Here is a 23614-nt window from a genome sequence, read left to right on the forward strand (position 1 = left end):
GGTCAGGTTCTGGCTGCAACCAAATAAGACTGTTTCCCTATCTTTGGTGCTATCTTAGGTGCCTTGCCTTGTCCGTCCCTACAACAATATAATTCTATACACTTAAACATTGTTCATGTTTTCATGAAATAGTAAACAGATGTGATTAATTGTGCAAATAACAAAATATCTCTTATTGAAATGGAATAATTTGCCTAAATTCAGAAATTTACACGGATTGGTTCAAAATGTGAATAAAGAAGGAATTAACAGATGGGAAAGAGAAATTAGAAGGTTCTAGGTATGGATTTAATAGAGGGAAAATGTGTTTCTGGATAAGAGAGTCTATGTGATTAAGTAAATAAGAGGGTTTAAGCAAGTGATAAAGAAGGTCTGTGTATGTTGGTTATATATGTAAGTTTTTTGAGCAAGTAATCTTGAAGGAATTAAAAATTATACAACTATGGTTAAACAACAACCTTGGTTAATAAAAATCATCAATGTAATTATGGTGCTGTTAATGTGTTCATATCTTCCAGGTATACAAGTCTGTAAGGTAGAAGCTTCAAAAGAACATTGTATCAAGCTGGTGTTCTAAAGTTGTATGGTAATTTTAGGCTCAAAAGAAAAAACATGTTGGAGATTTATTTATATCATTTGTGTTCTACAACTGGACTGGGTACGGCTATACATTCTTATCACCGTCTATCTCAGCAGCTTATAGATGTGCAGACCCTATCTGGCACTATTAGGGACCTTGTGTTGCAAATAGGATAACTCAATTCATTAAGGACCAGATTAACATTTTAACCTCCAAGCCAATACAGGTTCACTACCAACGCCTGGAGATGGACGACTCCGCCCACGAGGTGTACTTACGACCCATCCGGAGATGAGATGTAACTGGACAGGAGCCAATACCCGAGCCCTCCTATGTATGCCTGCTTTTGCCCAGGTCCCTAATTACCCTGCCGACTTGGTGCCGTCATCCCAGACCCTTACGTTCAGAAAGCGCCCTGGTCATAGCTATCCCACTGGCAAAGATGATGACTGGGATCTGCAGTTGTGTCCTGCTGGCCATGACATCCTAACTAAAAAGTGTCCGTTTACGTAGGACAAGAGCTGATCTTGTAGTACCCAGTGACGGGCAACTTCCACGCTTGCACTGCAACCTAAGCCAGGGGAATGGGGCCTCCCCAGAGACGGGTAAGCAGTGCAAGGGCGGTGGACGACCTAAGACAGGGGCTACTTGATTCCCATTGACATGCAAAAAACAAAAAAGGGGGACTTGCTGATAGTAGGCCCGCCCTGGCCCCTGGGGATTCAACCCCCAGTTCTTTGTTATGCATGTCAATGTGGCCAGCTCACAAGGCCATGACACAGGCTTGCGGTTCCCTGTTTATCTGCCTCGCACATATGTGTCTCGGGAACATCTTGACCTGTTCGAGCCTCCTGATAGGGGACGGTGACGTGACGGTAACCCAAGGACGCAGTTATTACTCTCCCCTCCTCACTTTTGAGTAATTTCCCGCAGCTGTTAAAAAGATATATAAGGGGAACAAATTTGGCAATAAAGCGCGCGCGCACATGCTCCCTCCTGGATGAAGAACCTTGTTGTCCTGTGTATTTTTAACCCCAACGTCCCTCGCCGGACTCGGCTCCGTTAGCCGGACGCGGCAGGGAAGGAGGTCCATTTGGAGACTGCAAGGCCTGGACTAAATTGTCCATTCTGAGGCATGTGACTTACGTAAAAGACTGGGGAAAGGTCAGCTTTTCCAAGGAGAAGATCCCATGATAAAACAACTGGAGCCGGTAGGTGGTCTGGAGTCAGCCAGTGGAGGTGGAGCCCTACCCCCCAGCTGAATTTGGGGATGTCAGCAGGGCTGGTGTGGGTGGAGTTAGCTCCCGCTGAAAGCCACACCCTACTACTGTGGGTAGGTGAGCGTGCATAACCCCAGGCAGAGCCTCTTTCTCAGAATGACAGAAATCAGAAGTCATTCCAGAGTCCCCTTAAAAATTTTGTCTTGGGCTGGGGATGTGGTTCAAGTGGTAGTGCGCTTGCCTGGCATGCGTGCGGCCCAGGTTCGATCCTCAGTACCACATACAAACAAAGATGTTGTGTCTGCCGATAACTAAAAAATAAATATTTAAAAATTCTCTCTCTCTCTCTAAAGTTTTTTTTTTTTTTTGTCTTGCACCTTTACTTCAGCTCCTAGTGAATCTGATGAAGGGGAAAAGAGACCAGTGGAAAGAGGCAAGTAAAGTGTCCTCAAGCTGGGGATGGTAGCACAATCCTGAAATCCCATTCACTATGGAGGCTGAGGCTGGAGGATGGGGAATTCAAGGCTAGCCTCAGCAATTTAGCAAGGCCCTAAGCCACTCAGTGAGACCCTGTCTCTAAATAAAATATTTAAAAAGGGCTGGGGATGTGGCTCAGTGGGTTAAGTGCCCCTAGGTTTTATCCTCCCACCCCATACTAAAAAAAAAATTGTCCTCAAGACCCTGCTGAACTAATCCTCCCTGCTACCCACTTTAAAGTCTTTAAATTTTTTTTTTCCTTTTTTACCAACCTAGATGTCCTTCAACAGACAAATGGGTAAAGAGAGTGTGGTATATGTACATGATGCAATATTACTCAGCATTATAAGAGAATAAAATTATGGCATTTGCAGGTCAATGGATGGAGTTGGAGAATATCATGCTAAGTGAAGTTAGCCAATCACAAAAAACCAAAGGCCAGAATGTTCTCCCTGATAAGTGGATGCTGATCCATAATGGGGGAGGGGGGCATGGGAAGAATGGAGGAACTTCAACTGGGCAAAGGAGAGCAAGGAGAGGGAAAGGGAGTGGGCATGGGGGTAAGTAAGATGGTGGAATGATAATTACCTTAGGTACATGTATGACTGCACCTATGGTGTGACTCTACATCATGTACCACCAGAGAAATGAAAGTTGTGCTCCATTTGTATACAATGAATCCCTCTTTTCCTTCCTCTTTCTTTCTTTCCTTCCTTCCTTCCGTCCATCCGTCCTTCCTTCCTTCCTTTGTACTAAGGATTGAACCCAGGGTTTTGGTCATTCTAGATGAGCACTCTACCCCCGAGCTACTTCCCCAGCCCCCCATATGCACTTTTTTTTTTTTTTAGCATCAAATATTTTAATCAATCTATCTATCCATTTATTTATTTATTTAATATTTTTTGATACTAGAGATTGAACCCTGGGGTGCTTAACCACTGAGCCATATCCCCAGCCCTTTAATTTTTTAATTTTTAATTTTTTTTTTTTTTTTTGAGACTGGGTCTCACTAAGGTGCACAGGGCCTGGCTTTGAAGTTGTGATCCTCCTGTCTCAGCCTCTGGAGTCTCTGAGATCACAGGCTTGTGCCAGCACATCTGGATTGAATTTTTTTTTTTTTTTTTTTTTTTTGGTACCAGGGATTGAACTCAGGGGCTCTTAACCACTAGCCACATCCCCAGCCCTTTTTTGTGTTTTATTTAGAGACAGAGTCTTGCTGAGTGGTTTAAGGCCTTGCTAAATTGGCTTTGAACTAGCAATCCTCCTGCCTCAGCCTCCTGAGTCATAGGGATTAGAGGCATGTGTTTCTGCACCCAGTTAAAGTATATATTTTAATCACTAAAAATATTGTGGAATATATTTTTTTTGTGAACTGAGTGCTTTACCAAAGCCCTATTGGATGTTCTTTCCTTATTAATTTATAGGTGTCCTTAAGTAAAATTAGACTTTAATGTGTGTTGAAGATGTTCATTTCCCCCATGTGTCCATTGTCATTTGACTTTGCTTATGGTGGGCTTCTGCCATAAAAACATTCTAAAATGTTATATATCTTTTGGGGGGGGGTACCAGTGATTGAACTCAGGGGCACTTGAACACTGAGCCACATCCCCAGCCCTATTTTATATTTTATTTAGAGACAAGGTCTCACTGAGTTGCTTAGTACCTCACTTTTTGCTGAGGCTGGCTTTGAACTCATGATCCTCCTGTCTCAGACTCCTGAGCCACTGGGATTACAGGTGTGGGCCACTGTGCCTGGCTAAAATGTTATATATCTTATGGTTTTAGTCTCTAGGCTTTGTGTCATGCCTTACATGCCAACATTACTTTTTAAACTCTATGGGTTATTTTTTAGTCATTTAAAAATACTCAGATATGTGATCTATTTGAAATTTATCTTGCTATGAGTTGTGATATAGATTCAACTTTTTACCTTTCACATAGCTACACAGTGATCCCACATAATTTCTTGACTAATCCATCTTTAAATTGTTAATTTGCCCCACTTAATTTGAAAAGCTACCTTTATCACACTGTGAAATTCCAACATGTATTGGGTCTATTTCTGGGTTTCCAATTTTATTCCAAAGTGTATCTATTCATTCTCCAGTACCACTATTTTTATTACTATTACTTATTAAAATGTTATAAATCACCAGACAGTCGCTCACACCTAAAATCGCCATGGCTCAGGAGGCTGAGACAGGAGGATGACAACTTCAAGGACAGCCTCAGCAACTTAGCAAGGCTCTATGCAACTTAGTGAGACCCTGTCTCAAAATATAAAAAAATTTTAAAAACATCGTGGGGAGGACTAGGGTATAGTTCAGTAGAGTGCTTGCCTAGCATGTGTGAGTCACTGGCTTTGATTCTCAGCACCACATAAAAATCAATAAACAGGGCTGACATTGTGGCTCAGTGGCAGAGCACTTAGCTTGATTACGTGAGGAATTGTGTTCGATCCAGGGCACCACAATAAATAAACAAACAAAATATAGATCGTGCCCATGTGTAACTTAAAATAAGTAAATAAATAAATAAATAAACCATGTATAGCCAAAGGAATGAGAAGCTGAACTCTATTTGTGTACTATGGGTCAAAATGCAATCTACTGTAAAATAAATTATATAATTTTTAAAAATTATGTTACTTGCAACAAATAAATAAATAAAGATATTGTGTCCATCTACAACTAAAAAAAATTTTTTTTTTAAAAATGAGGGAGAATGTGACTCAGTAGTTAATTGCCCTAGAGTTCAATTCCCAGTACAAAAAAAAATTAAAAAGGTATAATTTTCTTTTTCAAAATAAGCAGAAACCACATAGTAAGTAAATACAGTGAAGCAATACTAGGGGAATGTGTTCTAATTTTTTTTTCCCTTGAACAAAACTTGTGCTCAAGAATCCCACCAGCCCTGTGGTTGTGATCAGTTCTCCATATCAGAGATATCTCCTCCAAATTTCAACCAGTAGCTCTACAAGATACCACAGTGGAGATCCAAGGACAAGGGCCTTACCTGGTCCGGGGTCATATAACTTGGGCATGACCGGATGGCGGATGGTCACTGGGAACTTGGCCACTGAGGATTTGGATGTCAGAATCACTGAAGGGACAAAAGAGGTCAAAGACTGAGTAGCACCACTTCTGGGTGGAACTCCACGCTGCCCCAGGAAGCTGACTTGATCGGCTCAGGTGAAGGTGGTGGGGTGAGTCCTAGCAGGGACAAGATTGAGGACTCCACAGAGCCTATGGCGTGTGGGCTCCTGACTTGTCCCTAGGACAACCTGATGAATGCCTCCGAAGCTCTCATTCTCCCCCTGTGAGACTGTGCTGGGGGGAGTGGGCTATGGATTCCAGAGTCTGGATTAAGATTGTGCTGTGTACTCTCTGAGACACCTTGAAGAAATTACTTCACTGCCTTCTCTGCCTACAAAATCAGGATAACAGTACCTGCTCTGTTTCACCTCACAGGGTCATTTTCTGAAGGGAAACGTTTTAAAACTTGAAGGTGGGAAGAACTATCTTTTTAGCTAGGGGTGATGAGTGATCTGTCCCATGTTGCATTTGTCTTCTGTTGGTGTCCTGGGAATGCATCCTGTGTGGCTAGTGAAGAGAAAAGGGTGATTTTAACTGATCCAGAAGGAAACCGAGGCTGCCTTGAAGATGGCAGGAACTGTTCTCCCGAGGTTTCTGGAGCGGGGAGAGGAGACAAAGTCACTGCCCTTAGAACTGAGAGTTCCCCCACATGTCCTCTTTCTGTTAGAGCCCAGGCCAGTATATTGATGTACAGACTGGCTCCCTCCTCTCTCCTCTCAAAGCTGAAGACTGAGCTTTGAGACCTGGGGAATGGGAGACAGAATGGATGGTCCTTCGGTTCGGGTAAGTCTCTCCCAAAGGAAATGTGCTGAAGGCTTGCTTACCAGTGTGGCACCACCGGAAGGGGAGGAGCCTTTAGGAGGCGGGGCATGGGGAGGTCTTCAGATCACTGCAGATGAGCCCCTGAGGAGATGGTGGGACCCTAGCCCCTGCCTCTTCTGTTCTCTTTTGCTTCCATACGCTCCATGCCATGATGTGCTGCCTCTCCACAGACCCAAAGCAAAGGCCCAACCAATCATGGACTGAAACCTCCAAAGCTGTGGGCCATGATAAACCTTTCCTCTTTATAAGTTGATCATTTCAGGTATTTGTTATGACAGAACACTAATAGAGGTGGTTTCCTCAGCGAGCCCACTGTTGTGTGATGGGAGCCTCATGAATGGTTTGTTCTGTCCTTGAGTCACCCTACGGGATCAATGGCAATGTAGGAATAGTATTGGATACAGTAATTGGGAAGTCTGGTATTAGAAATAAATGCAAATGAAGAATCTTAAACACAGGCAGGCTTCCTGGAGAAAGAAGACTGAAGAGGAATCCCAGTGGTATTTTCTAGTTCCTTAGACATTTGTGGTCCAAAGACAGGTTCTCACCCGTGTCCACTTTGTGGTGCTGGTACCCTGTGCTGGTATATGTCACATGCTGGAGAATGAACTTCAAAAGCTCCCGGCTACTGGTTGAAATGATCAGCTGCTTCTGGCCTCTGCCCTGCACAATATCATCTGGGACATCAGCGAGAGTGTTGAATGTCCCCAGAGAAGCTGTCAGGGTGACCTGGGGTAGTATTAAGTTTATTCACATTATTATGCAACCATCATCCATTTCTATAACTTCTTCACCAATCCCAACTGGTTCTTTGTATCCATTTAACTATAACTTCCCATTTTTCCTTCCCCAGGGCCCTGGCCCCTGGCAGAAAGATGCTAAATGCCAGGATAGGAAAGTATCTTTTCTCAGGAAAAGCACATGCACAGGATGACCAGCAGGGGGCAGAGCACAGAAGAGCTAAAGACCACAGGAGGGCTGAAGGACATTGTAGTTCTAGTTTTGCAGGGAATGGCTGCTGCAGCTGTATCCTCTCCACCCACTAAGTCCTAGACTAAGTATTAGGACTCCTGTGTGTTTAAGGAACTGTTTCTGCAAACATAGGGTATTTCTTGGCTTGCAAGATTTCTTCTTATTCTTACTAGATTTGTTCTTGCTATTATTCTGTGTTACTGAGATCAAACTTAGGACTTCACACATGCTAGGAGAGTATTCTACCACTGAGTCACACCCCCAGCCCTACTCCTGGGGTTTTTTTTTGTTTGTTTGTTTTGTTTTTTTTTATTTTTTTTATTTTTTATTTTTTTAATTTATTTTTTATTTTTTTATTTTTTTTTTAATTTTGTTTGTTTTGTTTTAAGAGTACATTTTTATTTTATTATTTTTTATATACACACACTTTTTTTTTTTTTTTTTTGGCTGGTGGTTTTTTGTTGTTGTTTTGTTTTTGAGGTTTTTTTGTTTTGTTTTGTACTGGGTGCTTAATTACTGTATATCCCCAGCCCTTTTTTTTGTATTTTATTTAGAGACAGGGTCTCTCTGAGTTGCTTAGGGTCTTGCTAAATTGTGAGGTTGGCTTTGAACTCACAATCCTCCTGCCTCAGCCTCCTGAGCTACTGGGATTATAGGCATGGGCTACCATGCCTGATCTTACTGCTGTTTTTGACTATTTGCCATCTCATCCTCACTCTAACCTCCAAAGGGAGATTTTCAGGACTTGGTTGGAGACCCTTTTCCCTTCTTACTTCATACTTTCCTGCTAAAGGATTTCATCCATTCTTATTACTTTAAAGAAACAATTATTTATGAATGGTTTCAAAACCAGATCATGTCTTTTGGTGATCTAGCTGCCTGGTTGGTGGTCCTGCTAGGAAATTTTCCAAGCAACTCCAACTCAGTGTCTTAGACACTGAATTACTGATAGTTTTGATACTGATAGAAACTACTGGATAGATACCCATTGCCCACTCACCCCCTTTCTCCCTGCTTAGTGAATGGCACTTTGTCCACTCACCTGCTCAAGCCCCCCAAAGGAAGTTTTTCTTGTTCTCTTCTTCTCCTCTCACCTACAGCCCATTGTGGGCAAGCCCTGCCAGCTCTATCTTAGACATGCAGCTAGCTATACACCTCTTCTCTCCACCCCCACTGCCACCCTCCATGCTACTCTCTGCTCTTGTCTTCTGCAATAATCAAGTAGATTTGTTTGGTTTTGGTGCTGGGGATGGAACCCAGAGTCACTTTACCACTGAGCCACATCCCCAGCCCTTTTTATATTTTATTTTGAGACAGAGTCTCACTAAGTTGATTAGGGCATTATTAAATTACTGAGGCTGGTCTTGAACTTGTGAACCTCCTGTTTCTGCCTCCTGAATTGCTGGGATTACAGTTGTGTGTCATCACACCCAGTCATAGTCAGGTATCTTTATGAAAATACCCAAAGGATTTAAAGTCAGCATACTGCAGTGACATAGCCACATCAATGTTGACAGCAACTCAATTCATAAGAGCTAAGCTATGGAACCAACCTAGGAGCCCCTCAACAGATGAATGGATAAAGAAAATGTGGTATATATACACAATGGGATATTACTCAGTCATAAAAAAGAATGACTTTATGACTTTTTTCCAGTAAATGGATGGATATGGAGACTATTATGCTAAATGAAATAAGCCAATCCCCCAAACCAAAGGTTGAATGTTCTCTCTGATCTGTGGACATACAACAAGGTGTGTGTGGGGGAAATAGAAGTTCATTGGATTAGACAAAGGGGAATGAAAAAAAGTGAGGGGGGACAGGAATAGAAAAGACAGCAGAATGAATCTGTCATAAGATTACTAGGTACATATATGAATATACCACAGTGAATATCATTTACAACCACAAGACTAGGATCCTAATTAGAATAAGATGTACTCCATGTTTATATAAATATGTCAAAATATACTCTACTGTCATGTATAATTAAAAATAACAAGTAAAAAATCAACTGTAGGGGCTGAGGATATAGCTCAGTTGGTAGAGTACTTGCTTTGCATGCACAAGGACCTGGGTTCAGTCCCCAGCATCACACACACACGCACACACACACACACACACAAAGAATAAACTGTAATCCCAGCAGCTTGGGAGGCTGAGACAGGAGGATCCTGAGTTCAAAGCCAGCCTCAGCAACTTAGCAAGGCCTTAAGCAACTCAGCAAGATCCTATCTCTAAATAAAATACAAAAGGGGCCTAGGGATAAAGCTCAGCATTTGAGAGCCCTTGGTTTCGATCCCTAGTACCAAAAAAAAAAAAAAAAAAAATCAACTGGATTGTCACTCCTGCTGAAAATATGATTTAATCAACAGATACTCTCTGAGAATGAATACGGTATTCCAGTGAGGAAGACATCAACCAGCACAGAGCCACACACAGTTACTCAGCTACAGATAAGGACCATGAAGAAGGTAGCAGAAGGAACTGGGGCATAGCTCATGGGTAGAACACCTTTCATGAGTCGCTGGATTCCATCCCCAGCACTGCAAGCAAAAAATGTAAAAATAAAACAAAACAAAAGGGGCTGGGGATACAGCTCAGTTGGTAGAGTGCTTACCTTGCATACACAGGCCCTGGGTTCAATCCCCAGCACCACAAAAACAACAAAAAAAAAACAAAAACAGTGCAACAAGAAAGTGACAGTAACAAGGTTGGGGATGTGCTCAAGGGGTGGGGGAACCAGAGAAGACCCACAGAGGACAGAATTAGCTCACTCATCACCATTCCAGCTTCTATCTGGCATGCAGAGGTAGGAAAACTAAAGTTACATTTCACCCAGGGTATATCCCACCAATCAGATATCCCTTCAAAAGATCTCGACTTGGAGCATTCAGTAGGGAAAGAAGGACACTGAGCACTGTTGTCCTGCCAGCCCTGACCTCAACAGAGGCCACACAAGCCAGAGGCCACACAAGCTAGCAGCTTTCTTTGCAGCAGAAATAGCAGCCACCGTGGTGGCCCAGTGCTTTGTGTGGCCTTGGGAATTCTCCCCACAACTCCAGCCACCCCCAAGGCTGAGAAGATCATGCTTCTACACCCATCCTCCTCATGGCCCACCTTGGGCTCACGGGCTATTTCATCTGGATAAGGGCAGTAACGGCAGGATGCTCAGTGCAATGCTAGGAAGGGGAATCTTACCTCATAGACTGGGGCATCTGGACCTTCAAACTGGAGACCTGGAGGACACAGGGAAAAGGACAAAAAGTGCCATCTGAGAGGATGCCAAGGATCCCTGATGCTCTCCCCTAACTACACATCCTTGAGAGACTCTAAGTGTCACCAGCTTTCCAGAATGTTGGCTGACAAACCTCTTCTCTCCAGAGCTGTCAGATGGTGCCACAGTCTTTCATAAACCCAAGTGGTTCTAAGGCCTCCAGGGCCCTTCCTCAGCTTTGGATGCTGGGAATTCACTCAGCTCCTTCCTGGTACTGAAGGGAAGGCAGCAATGGAGACATCCTTAGACAAGGGATCTGGATTTGTAAAATTCATAGAGATAGAAAGGAGAACGGGGATTGCCAGAGGCTGGGGAATGAGGAGTTGTTGTTAAATGGGTATATAGTACCAATTGTAGCTTGTGGGAGGCCAACCTTATGGGTGACTGAGTTACACTCCCCAGCTGGGTGCTGAGGCGCTCAGTCACAGAAATGGGTGTGTCTTGCTATAGCCCCATGGGTGAAGCTATGCTCACCTATTCCTTTGTAATATAACCCCTTGTCCTGTTTAGGATAGAATCTTCCATGGAAGTGCCTTGTGTGTGTCCCCTCCTCTTACTGTGCTCTTGGGTGTGGCCTACCCAGGTGTCAGTCAACCTGCTGACAGTGGACATCATGAAGATAGACTCAGCCCCATGAAACCTGACCCCTTGCCTCATTTGAATAGCTTCTCCTCAATAAAAGGGGTCAGCGCGTGCTCTCGCTCTCTCTCTTTCTGTGGACCCTTAAGGTCAGAGGAGCCGTCACAGCGACCCCAAAGAAAAAGGTATTTGTGTCTCTTGTGTGGTTATTTTGTGCAGCCCAGTTAGCCCAGTTTAACTAGAGTGACCCCTGAGCCTTTTAGTCGCGAGAACAGAAACCCGGCAGTAGCTGGGTATGATGGTGCATGCCTGTAATCCCAGAGGCTCTGGAGCCTGAGAAAGGAGGATCCTGAGTTCAAAGTCAGCGTCAGCAACTTATCAAGGCTCTAAACAACTCAGCAAAAGCCTGTCTTAAATAGAATATGAAAAATGGATTGAGGATGTGGCTTAGTGGTTGAGTGTCCCTAGGTTCAATCTCTAGTACCAAAAAAAAAAAAAGTACCAATTGGAGGGCTGGAGGTGTGGCTCAATGGTAGAGTGCTTACTGAGCATGTGCAAGGCCTTGAGTTCCATCCCCAGCACTGTGGAAAATAAAAATAAAATAAAAAGTTTCAGTTGGGAATTGTGAAGAAGTTCTAGAGATGTCTAGAGATGGGTGATGGTTGTACAACAGTGTGAATATACTCAATGCCACTGAACTATATGCTTAAAAATGGTCAAAATGAGGGTCAGGGTTGTAGCTCAGTGGTAGAGTGCTTGCCTCTCATGTGTGAGGCACTGGGTTCAATCTTCAGTACCATATAAAAATAAATAAATAAAATGAAGATATATTTTAAAAAGTTATCTTCTGGGGCTGGGGATATAGCTCAGTTGGTAGAGTGCTTGACCTGGGTTCAATCCCCAGCACCAAAAAAAAAAAAAAAAAAAGGTTATCTTCTAAAAAAATGGTCAAAATGATAGTTTGTGTTGTACATATTTTACCATAATAAAAAGTATCATCCCAAATTCAAAAGCTGGGGATGGTGGCACACACTTGAAATCCCATCTACTTGGAAGGTTAAGGCAGGAAGATCTGAAGTTCAAGTCCAGCCTGGGCAACTTGATGAGACCCTGACTCAAAATAAATAAAAAGGCCTGGGGTTGCAACTCAGAGTTAAAGCACTTGTTCAGCATATGGGAGACCTTGGGTTCAATCCCCAGCACCAAAAAAACAAAAAACAACAATAATAACAACAACAACAAAAAACTATTCAAATCCATTATCAGTTCACTCCAAATGTATTTACTTTAAAATCTCTATTTTTATAATATGTTTAATTGTAATTCAGACACACCTTCTTTATGTGGCCTGAGTAAGCTTACTAGACTCTTACCGTCTAGAGAATTGGCAATATAGATAGAGTTTATTTCAGGGCTGGGGTTGTATTTCAGCGGTAGAGCGTTTGAAAAGCAAGAGGGCAGGAACAGAAATGAAGGGAGCCGGCTCACCTGGAGGAGGGGCTGAGGCTCGGCCCTGCTTCTCTCTTCCCTTTGTCCCATCTGGGAGGCTCAGCCCCAGCTCTGGTACCTGCCTCTGGCACTTACTCATTGTTCCCTGTTTGACTTGTGACTTTAGGTAATTTGGCTCTTGCTCATTGATACAGGACCTAAAGAGGGCTCATCTGGCTCCAGGAGACATGCCCCATCCCAGCTGTCATTGCCACCCAGCATATACTTGAAGAGTTCATGGTGGGGCTGTTTGCCTCAAGATCCCAGAGCAGAAGAGTCCATCAGCCCAGCCCACTGAATCCATTGTCTCTGCACTGGGGGAAGACATGTGCACATGCAGGCTCATGCTTCTTGTCTCTTCTGGTAACACTGCACTTGGCTTTGAAAAGGGATGTGATGCTGAACTACAGGGATGTGTAAAAATCTGCCATGGAGGAAGTTCTAACCAGCAGAAATAAGCTTTTCAAAATGCCCTCCCTGGAGACTAGCTCATGTGTTGTCTTTGCCCTTCATGCTAAAATACTCCCAAGAGTCAACTTTGCCCTAAGATTCTTAGAGACACACAGCTCTCTGTCCTCTTCTATATTTTCTTTGTTCCCCAGAAAGATCACAGCCACTAAGGGAGATTGCCAGTTGTGGAACCAGGGAGGTTAACATTAAATGACATCACACCAAGCTTCTTGAGTTGTGCTGTGTATACAGCTGGCACTCAATGAGTGACTCCTTCTTCTCCCTCCTTTTTCCCTAAGGAGAGTAAGAATAATGTCTGCAGCCTCTAGGATGCTGGTATACCTACCTGGGATGAGAATCGTGTGCAGGGGCATCACCTCTACTCCATGGACTGGGTACCCAAAGGGGATGTTGGGCTGGGCCAGCAGGGGTGGTGGGCGTGGCAGCCCTTCTCTGTAGGAGAATGCAAACATGAGCAGCTGCCCTGATGCTGGTCCTGTGGTTGGTCCTCAAAGTGGTCCCTGTACACACAGCCTTGCCTTTCCAATGTTGAGAAATCAAAAGTAGATTGTTCCTGTCACCCTCCCCCATATCTTTATTTTCACTCCTCACCTCAAGCTCTATTCCACAAAGGTACTGGGGCAGTACACAACAAAGCATATAAATATTAAAAATCATAACAAAAAAATGAAATTATCAGACCGTGGGGGTCAACCCTCCTGCAGTAGCTGAAAACCAAGGTCATATCTGAACTTCCTGGTAGCCAGGTATAAAGTGATTGACAGTACACTGTCCTTATTATCAACAGGGAGATGCAGATCCATTCTGGAAGGGAAGGAAACTTTCTCCAAAACTAAAAAATTAGCTATATCACAAGAAACTTGATTGTGAGTGGTTGTTATCTCAATATTTGTAGAGCAAACCCAGTAACTATTTTTATGGTTTGCTATAGTTGTTGATATCCTTCAGTCAATGGCAAAAGCATACCAATCCAGGAAGAATGAGTCTTTGAGGGACAAAACTGTGGTTAAAATGTAACTTTGAGGGATCCAGTTAACTAAGCATATCACTTAAATTACCTTGGGAAAAATTAGACCATTCCAGCGAATATGCATGCAAATAAGAAAAGGATAAAATTTTTAAATGAAAAAGGGCATAAATAGGCAAATGACAATAAACATGTGAAACATGCTTCACTTCCATATCAATCAAGAAATGTGTATTTAAAAAATAATGAAGCTTGTAATCCCAGTGGCTCAGGAGACTGAGGCAGGAGGATCGCAGGTTCAAAGCCAGCCTCAGCAATTTAGCAAGGTCCTAAACAACTCAGTGAGACCCTGTCTCTAAATAAAATCCAAAAAAGGGCTAGGGATGTGGCTCAGTTGTTGAGTGCCCCTGAGTTCAATCCCCGGTACCCCCGCAAAAATAAATAAATAAATAAAAATAATGAAATACTTTTCAAATTGAAGTTTCAAAATGGTAAAAGCAGTGGCTGGGGATGTGGCTCAAGCGGTAGCGTGCTCGCCTGGCATGTGTGTGGCCCGGGTTCGATCCTCAGCACCACATACAAACAAAGATGTTGTGTCTGCCGAGAACTGAAAAATAAATATTAAAAAATTCTCTCTCTCTCTCTCAAAAAAAAAGGACTGGGGATGTGGTTCAGTGGTTAAGGGCCCCTGGGTTCAATCCTGGGTGCCAAAATAAATAAATAAAAATGAATACAGTGTAATGAGAAAATGGTAACAAATACTCAAAGCTCATCACTTCTTAAGTATTTTACTATTAACTCTGATCTTGAAACTCTTTCTGTACAGTGGAGATATTTTAGAATTGTGACCTACTAGATGTCTCTTTCCAACTCCACATCCAGTAACGTCACACTGGTAACTTAAAATCAGCTATGGTATGGGTATTTTTCCACCAGGGAACCTGGCAAACACTCCAAATCAGGGTGGCCCTGCTTGGAGGCCATTTAACAACACCCTCAATAAATAACACTCACACTCATGAATATCCTCTAGACTTTTAAAAGCACAAATGATGGTATACTATGCAATCTTCTTACATCTTGCTTTTTTTGACCTAATAGAGCTCTGTTCCCTACCAATGCATCTAGATTTACCAAATTCCTTTTACTACCTGAAACTTTTGTCCTCAGAATTGCTCCTCTGTGCTGGAAGTGAACCACACTTAAGAGTTCTGCCCAGAGTCCCACATTATTTAATAGCGTCCTGTCTGCCAGGCCTGTGCTAAACTGGAGTCACAGAAATACACGAAGCCCCTTTCCTGGAAGAATGGGAACTCAGACCCAGGCCCAGATGCCAATAATGAGAATACTAAGCCATCTTTTCAATAACAAAGAGAAAGCTGGGCTTTGACTGAACCTTGTTCTCGAATATTCTTTTGTCAATTATCAGATATGGAATCCATTCTCCCTCCCAAGATCTTCCATGTCACTCCCTCTCACTACTATGATAACACTGAGCTTTGAGTTGAACTCTTGAGCTTCCACCCAGCTTGTTAAATACATTCCATGGACCACTGACTGTTCACATTCACTCACAATTCAACACTGGGTTCCGTCACTCTGTCGCTATAGGGGCACACAGGGAGTGTTAATGTGAATAGACACTTGATTATGGGTTAGGATGCACTTACTATCATAAGCTCATTGAGTGCAGGGTCTGCATTAGATTTATCTCTATACCTAACTCACACCTTGCTCAAAGCAGGCATTCACTGTATTTCAGGAGTTAAATAAGAAAGATGTGAGGAGCTGAGTGTGGTGGCACACATCTGTAATCCCAGCGGCTCAGGAGGCTGAGGTAGGAGGATCCTGAGTTCAAAGCCAGCCTCAGCAAAAGTAAGGCCCTAAGCCACTCAGTGAGACCCTTTTTCTAAATTAAAATACAAAATAGGGTTGGGGATGTGTCTCAGTGGCCGAGTGCCCCTGAATTCAATCCCCAGAACCAAAAAAGAAAAGAAAGAAAGATGCGAGGAACATCATGGAGGAGCTGAACTGAGCATCTCTCTGCCCAGCTAATTTTTACTTTCTTTCCTCACATAATAATTACATCATGATTTTGGTATAGAATGATATTTATTGTGTATATTATTGTAACTATGTTCACATTAATCATGAATAAGCCATAGATTGTTTTTTTGCCAATTGCTACATTTTCTTTGCCAAACTTATACTTCCTTGTTTGCTTAAAAGCTTTCTGTACGTCATTGATACTTGACCTTGGAAGTCTGAGCCAATAGTATAAGTCTCTCGGTATATTTAAATGTATTAAGCAATGTGTCTGTTTCTCCTCTGTCACAGATATGTCTCCTACAGCCTTATTTCTATCCCTCTGTTGACCACTTAGGCTTTGCTTGATGCATACCTGTCTTCACCACCATCCACGTCAACCATTATTATTGGGCTCTGTTGGCTTTTGTTCATTCCTATACTGTCTAGTATAATCCCAAGAACACTGGGCATTTCCACAGGGGGAGAAGGGGAAGATGCGGACATGCCCAGGAACTTCTCCAGCTCCATAGCCTTCCCTGCTTGGAATCAGTCTCTTCTGATAATTCCTCTGCCCAGCTCCCTCCACCCTAGCACTCCACCCAGGACCCCTTAACCTTTCCCTGGCTCTCCCCATCTCACCCCCCTGGGACTCTTCAAATACCTTTCTCTTTTCTTTCCTTCTCCACCTGAGATATTCCCTCCTGGTGACAACCAACAGTTCCCAGGGTGGAGACAGAAGCTGACTAACCATAGGAGCATGTCCCCTGTGCCTCCCCTTACACCATTCTCTTATTTGATGCATGTTTACAGAGTCTTTCTTTGTGTCAGCCACTGTCTCAGGTCTGGAGTCTCTGTGTACAGAAATGTCATGAATCAGTGCCAGAGAGAAACTGGGAGACGATCAGACAAATGGTCTCAAGGTAAGAACTTGTCACACCAATGTATGGCCATCTCTATACTTAGATTGTTATTTTTGTTTATTTATTTATTTTGCAGTACTGATAATAGAACTCAGGCCTTACATATGCGAGGTGTGTGCCCCACCACTAAGCTGTATCTTCAGCCCTTTTCGTATCTCCCCACTGTCCTATAATCTCACAGAGAACAGGATGATCATGATGAAGGTGTTCAATCATATTACAAAGCAGATACAGTTTTAAGCCCTTTCCATCTATCAACTCCTTAGATCCTTAGGATGACCCTAAGAGCTAAGTACCATTTTTGTGTTACAGAGAAGGCTAAGCAGATTGTCCAAGGTTGCTAGCAGAAGGTGGAGGCTATAGGACCTGAGTGCAGCTGGCCTGCCTCCCATGCCCCAGCCCCATTGCTTTGCACATAGTCAGATGTGCCAGGTTCAAATCCATGGCAGAATCACCTATGTATCCCATTGGCTATGTGGTTTTCAGCACTCCCTTCCCACTGGTGCCTGAATCTCTCTCCCAGGGACTCCTCTACTTGCATGTGATTTGGGGATAGTGGCTCACTCCAAAAATCAAACACAGAGGGATTTGACTGGGTCCTTCTCTTACTTTTGATTCATGACTTTGGCTCAGTCAACAGAACACTAAGGCAATGACCTGGGGACAGTATATTGCAGAGTTAATGACAACATAGGCACCAGATGGCTCTGGGGCCTGACCAGACCTTTAGTGTCCCCTTGGCTCTTGTCCAGCTTCCAGCCTGCCCATCTTACCATCTAGGGATTTGATGAAACCCCAGAATCCTTCCCACCAATTCCCTCTTGATATCAGCCAGAGAATCAATTTCTTCCCTTTTCAACTAATAGTCTTGGTTGATACACGCGCTGAGTGTTTGCACCTCTTGTAATTTAAAAAAAAAAAAAAGTGACATGCCCCTTTTCACATATGGCAGGTGAACTGTATGTTCCCAATATACAAATGAATAAAATAATGCAACTTGGTGATGAGTACAGAGCGACCCGCTGAGATGCCTGGGTGCATGGAGGCTCTCCCACCATCACCCTAACAACTAGTTTCAAAATACCTCCATTCCTTTTTCTTCTTCTGTTATGAAATATTTTATGCATGTTCTATAAAACTTCTCTTAAGGACCATGTCCTCAATTCCCTTCTCATTTATTCCCGATAGCTCCTGCCAAGAGAAGGAAATCCTGGTTTTTCTCTTAAGACCCACTCCAACTCTCCCCAGACCCATGATCCCCCCGGCCCACATTACCTCCTCTGAAAGTGTTCAAATTCAGCCTGTCTCCTTGCCTTCACTGCTGGGAGCTCGCTTTGATTATAGGCATCCTGAAAGTTATAACCTCCTTGCCGTCCTTCACATTTGCACTGCTTTTTAGGAAACAGCCTAGAGGAAGCAAGAGGGCTGTAAACTTGGGTTGGGTGGGAGGGAACCTGAGTTCCAATTCAGTGTGTCCTTAGCCCTAAGGATCTCCTTTATCACACCCTCGAGATCCTGGAATCCTCCAGCCGAGACACAGGTAGGGAGGGAAGGGAGGATTGAAGATTCCCTCCTCTCTCTCATGATATTGAAATTGATCTCTCTCTCTCTCTCTCTCTCTCTATATATATATATATATATATATATATATATATATATCCCCATCCATCCCAGGCTGGGCTTGCAATCCTCATGCCTCAGCCTCCCAAGTCACTGGTATTACAGGCATGAACCTCAGCATCTGGCTTTCCCTCTCTTGAATTGTCCCCTTCACCTGGCCTCTTTCATCCTGAGAGCCACAGGAACCTCAGCAATGTCCCAGTCCCATGAGGAGGGGAGGGCAAAGCAATAGGAACGAAATGTCTCCCTTTAGTCTTGGCCCATTGGGTCCTCCAAGTATTAAGGGATTTTGCTGAGTGCTACAGAGAACAGAGATTGTGCTCTGTAGACCAGGCTCTCTCCTGGCTCCTACAACTAGGAATCACTTTAGCAGATCAGCAGAGGTTCAGGAAGGCAGGGAGCTATCTGTACACTGGGCATAGCGGGGCTCTGCCCATATGAGAGGCAAGGAAGAGAGCAGGAGGGCGAGGGTGGAGAGAGAACACTCAATAGCTCACCAGATTCCATCATAGGAAAACAGTTTCCGGAGGTGCTCCTCAGGAAGAAGTTTCAGCGGCAGGTGTTCATGCTCTGGCTTGAAGCTGCCGAATGCTACTGGAAGGGACACACTTCTGAATACAACTAGGACAATGCTGAGTACCAAGATGAAGGCTGACGCCTTGAGGAGCCACAAATATCTAGAGATGATGGAAATACAAAAAAGCAAAACACTTTAACAACTCTTCCTCCTCCTCCTCTTCCACTTCCATTTTCTATTCTGGGCATCTGGGGATGGAACCCACGGACTCTGCTCTTGCTACATCCCCAGACTCATTAAAATCTCTTTTTTTTAAACTTCATAATAAATGGCATGGTTACATGATATAAATGAGAACAGTAACTTGAGGAAAAATGCAAGTTGAACCTGCTTCTTATACTGATCACCAAAATTGGTTTCTGATAGAGAGTGAAAGAATCAAGTTGCAATAAAAGTATTCAGAAACATTTCAAATAAAAGTGAATAAAACTGTCTCCAAAAAATGAAGAAAAAAATATAACAGTGGTCCACTTTATACTGTGAATATAGCCCTTGCTGCTCTGACACTCTTATTTTTTAAATGGACATGTTTCTTTCTGTTCCTCTCTAGATCCTCCCTAATCCCATGGGCAAACAGGATTATCTTTCTTCCCCATCCTAGGCAGAATTATCTGTACACACACACATGCCACAGGACCAATGTAATTCAGACTTAGGGATGGAACCAGAAGTTCTCAGAAATGACTGTCTCCCAAATCAACAAGTGAATTACAACTCCAACAGAGAACATATGGTCTGTAGCCTTTGGGTCACCTCTTTAAAAACTGCCTGCTCCCCTGGATGGGCAGAATCACAGGCCCTGGGACAGGAGTTCCCTGTGTTCCTCCTTTGCTAGCAAAGCAATAAGACTTCTTTTTCCTTTTATGCAAAACCTTGTCCTTGTTATTGCATGGGCATCAGGGACAAGAAGCAAGCTTTTGGTAATACTCGCCTAATACGTGCAAAGCCCTAGATTTGATTCCCAGCACAAAGGAAAACAAAGATACCTTCTGATTGTGTGTTTTGTCACTATATTCATTTTATGATTTATGACACTTTGACAGCACAGATACATCTACAATGGAGTTGGGTGTGGTGATGCACACCTGTAATCCCAGCTCGCTACCAGAGAGAATGAGGTTCAAGATCAACACAGCGAGACCTCCAGTCAGAAGAAGGAGGAGGAGGAGGAGGAAGGAAAAGAAACACCTTTAATAGGTGTGAGGTCCTTGCTTAGCATCTGGGTGGCCATCCTAAGTAACAGCCCCCATTTTCCTGCCCAAGGGAATGTTACCACTTCCTCAAACCAACCTCACCCTTAATCACCCACATTCAGACCCACCTGGCTCTAATGCCTGAGCCTCTCTCATAAAAGTCCCAGAACTTGGAGCTGGGGTATGACTCAGCGGTAGAGGGCTCGCATAGCCCATGCAGGGCGCTGGGCTGGCTCCTCAGCACCACATATTTTTAATAAAGGCATTGGGTCCAACCCAACTAGAGACAAAATATTAAAAAAAAAAAAAAAACAAGTCCCAGAACTCAAGCTTGTGCTGCCTGTCTCTACTATGGAGGGATGTTGCTTTTATTTGTCAGCTCTGACAAATAAACTCTCTCATGTGTATCTCTGGCTGGTCTCCGTGTTTCATTACTTGCTCGCCCATTTCCCACTTTCTCCCTTTCCTTTCAATAGGGAAGTCTAGATGTTTAAATATGCATCAGAACTTTTAAAGATATCTGCATGGTGAAAAATAACTCTGAAGTAAAAAAGAGTAATGTTGCCAAAATCTTGGTCCCTGTCTCCAATGCCAATTCAATAACCAGGACACGGTTTTGAGAAAAAGGAACAAGAAGGTTTATTGTTTTACAGAAGACTTCTGTCCCAGAGGCTGTGATTCTGCCCAACAGCAGGAATAGGGGGATTTTAAAGAGATGATTCAAAGGCTACATTCTACTTGTTCTCTGTTGGAGTTGTAATTCACTTGTTAATTTGGGAGATAGTCATTACCACTTACTTTTGGTAGGACTGACACATGTGTACCTCTTAAGTTACATTAAAAAAAAAAAACATTGTTTTTCCTTTGAAATGTCCATGTAGGACTGTGCTCAGCCTGTACTCTCCTGTCAGGTGTTTAAGACCAGGTTGGTCAAAACTGACCTTGTTCCTATCTACCCTTAAGAGTCAGCTGAGGGCTGGGGTTGTGACTCAGCAGTAGAATGCTCACCTAGCATGCATGAGGCCCTGGGTTTGATCCTCAGGTCCACATAAAAAATAAATAAATAAAATAAAGTTACTATATCCAACTACAACTAAAAAATAAATATTAAAAAAAAAAAAGAGTCAGTGAGATTCCTCAGAGATTACTCTTGGGAATGTGTGAGAAGTCTCTTGGCTCCTTTAACCAGTGGTGCCATCTTCCAGGATGAGTCAGTGTCTTGTTAACCATACGTGACTTCTCTTGGAAGCATCAATGACACTTCCATCTCCAATGACCGTCTTCTTTGCAGAATGTGCACTGGTTGGCTTCCATGGTCCCTTCCTTTTTTGGGGGGGGAAGATATCTTTTCAATTGTTTTTCTATTTTTTTCTCTAGGGTCCTCCGGATCAGCAGATTGGGTGACTCATGAGAGTTGCAGGGCCCAAAGAGGGGTTCCTTCATTTTCTGAATTCTGGCTTAGGGCCAAAGTAAGGGCAAGGCCCAAAATGTTGGCTGCATTTTCCTCAGTCCTTTTACTTCCTTGACTTTGGTCTCCAAGTGTTTGGTTTTAAACACCCAGCAGGTTAGTTTCACCATTCTTAAAGTGGGAGTAACAGGTTATGACTTCAATATCTATGATTTTACAGTTACCCATTGAAAGGACACTTGTAGAGTCCACACAAAGTCCAAAGACCACACTACACACCAGAATCTCATGCAAGGGGTCAGGGAGGGTTTCAGGTGGGGGCAGAGTCTCTGGAGTCGGAGGAGTTGACCATGAGTCATAGGTCTCTGTCTTGGGCATCGGGGGCTGGGAGAAGAAGTAGGCAACAGTTCTAAAATGTACAAGGAAAATACTATTATGGGCAATGACCAACAGACTCCATTTTGCTGAGACTCCATGCCACATAAGAAATGCTTCTCCCATGGGAAAGCCCTGCCTCTGTACCCATCATCAGTTGCTTAGCATAGCATGTTTGACAACACAAAATGGCAATTCTTATACAATGTAAAAGTGTTCTCTCTGTTTCCCATTTTTCTTGGACTACGTACCCTGTCAGAGATTGATTGTCTAGATGTTGGTAACCATTCTTTTTTTTAATATTTATTTTTTTAATATTTATTTCTTTAGGTTTTAGGTGGACACAGTATCTTTATTTCACATTTATATGGTGCTGACAATCGAACCCAGTTCCCCACGCATACTAGGCGAGTGCGCTACCACTTAAGCCACATCCCCAGCCCAGTAACCATTCTTTAACTTGTACTCAATTAGGGACATTTTGGAATTAAGTTTGATGCTTATGATTTTAGATCTCATGATGTTTGTTTATGGTTTTGAATCACAATAACAGCCACTTATAATAAATGTGGTTTTGAACTATAAAAGGTATACTCAAACCCCGAGAAGGGGTCGAAGGGTGTAGACTTGCAGCCTACCCCTTGAACCACCAGCTGGTAGGTCCAGACCACACACTGGTGAATACAGTTTCTGTCTCCTGCTTTAAGATCGACTTGGTGACATATTGCAATCTTGCCTTAACAATATAAAATGAAATTAACAGAGAAAAAAAATACTTGTGTAATAACTATGAACCAAGAAAAATGATTTTTATAATCTTAAACTTTACTTCATTATATATTATATGCCCTTTGTATTCTGAGATCTCAGTAATCTTTATAACAAAATTTGTTCTTTTGAATACAACTCTAAATGAGCTCAAGTCTAGCCTATTTTGGAGCCATTCTAACATGGAGTAAGGTGGGAGGCATAGTCTTATCTCAGGTAAGGCGGGGCTCTTGACAGATAGCACACTACAACATTACATCTAAAACATGAATCAAACAAAAACTAAGAGAGCTTTTCGCTTTCTTTTTGTGGAAAAAGTGGCAAGATGCTTCTATGTCTTACAATTCTGCAACTTAAACATTCACAACTTCAGGGCTGGGGTTTGGCTCAGTGGTAGAGTGTTTGCTTAACATGTGTAAGGCACTGGGTTCGATTCTCAGCGCCACATGGGCTGGGGATGTGGCTCAAGCGGTAGCGCGCTCGCCTGGCATGTGTTCGACCCTCGAACCCAAGAAGGGTGGGGAGGGCTGGGGATGTGGCTCAAGTGGTAGCGCGCTTGCCTGGCATGTGTGCGGCCCGGGTTCGATCCTCAGCACCACATACAAAGATGTTGTGTCCGCCAATAACTAAAAAATAAATATTAAAAATTCTCTCTCTCTCTCTTTAAAAAAAAAAAAAAAAGAAGGGTGGGGAAAGCTCTGCCACATTTCTGCGACTGAAGGCCTCAGCACCTAGCCCGGGTCACGTGTAAGGTTGGTCTCCCACAATCATAACTT

General features: G+C 43.1%; 1 protein-coding gene across 1 annotated transcript in view; it reads right to left on the reverse strand.

The window, feature by feature from the left end:
• B4galnt2 (beta-1,4-N-acetyl-galactosaminyltransferase 2 (SID blood group)) overlaps positions 1-22073 on the reverse strand; it is a 30809-nt gene extending 8736 nt beyond the window's left edge. Inside the window, exons 1-7 of the mRNA XM_071603844.1 lie at positions 21920-22073; positions 19015-19108; positions 18173-18304; positions 13308-13414; positions 10369-10406; positions 6743-6923; positions 5293-5379 (exon numbers count right to left, since the gene is read on the reverse strand). Of these exons, the coding sequence (XP_071459945.1) occupies positions 5293-5379; positions 6743-6923; positions 10369-10406; positions 13308-13414; positions 18173-18304; positions 19015-19108; positions 21920-22073 (793 nt within the window). The remainder of the gene's footprint in view (positions 1-5292; positions 5380-6742; positions 6924-10368; positions 10407-13307; positions 13415-18172; positions 18305-19014; positions 19109-21919) is intronic.
• Between the last annotated feature and the right edge of the window lie 1541 nt (positions 22074-23614).

The sequence above is a fragment of the Marmota flaviventris genome, chromosome 17, assembly GCF_047511675.1.
Source record: "Marmota flaviventris isolate mMarFla1 chromosome 17, mMarFla1.hap1, whole genome shotgun sequence".
NCBI lineage: Eukaryota > Metazoa > Chordata > Mammalia > Rodentia > Sciuridae > Marmota > Marmota flaviventris.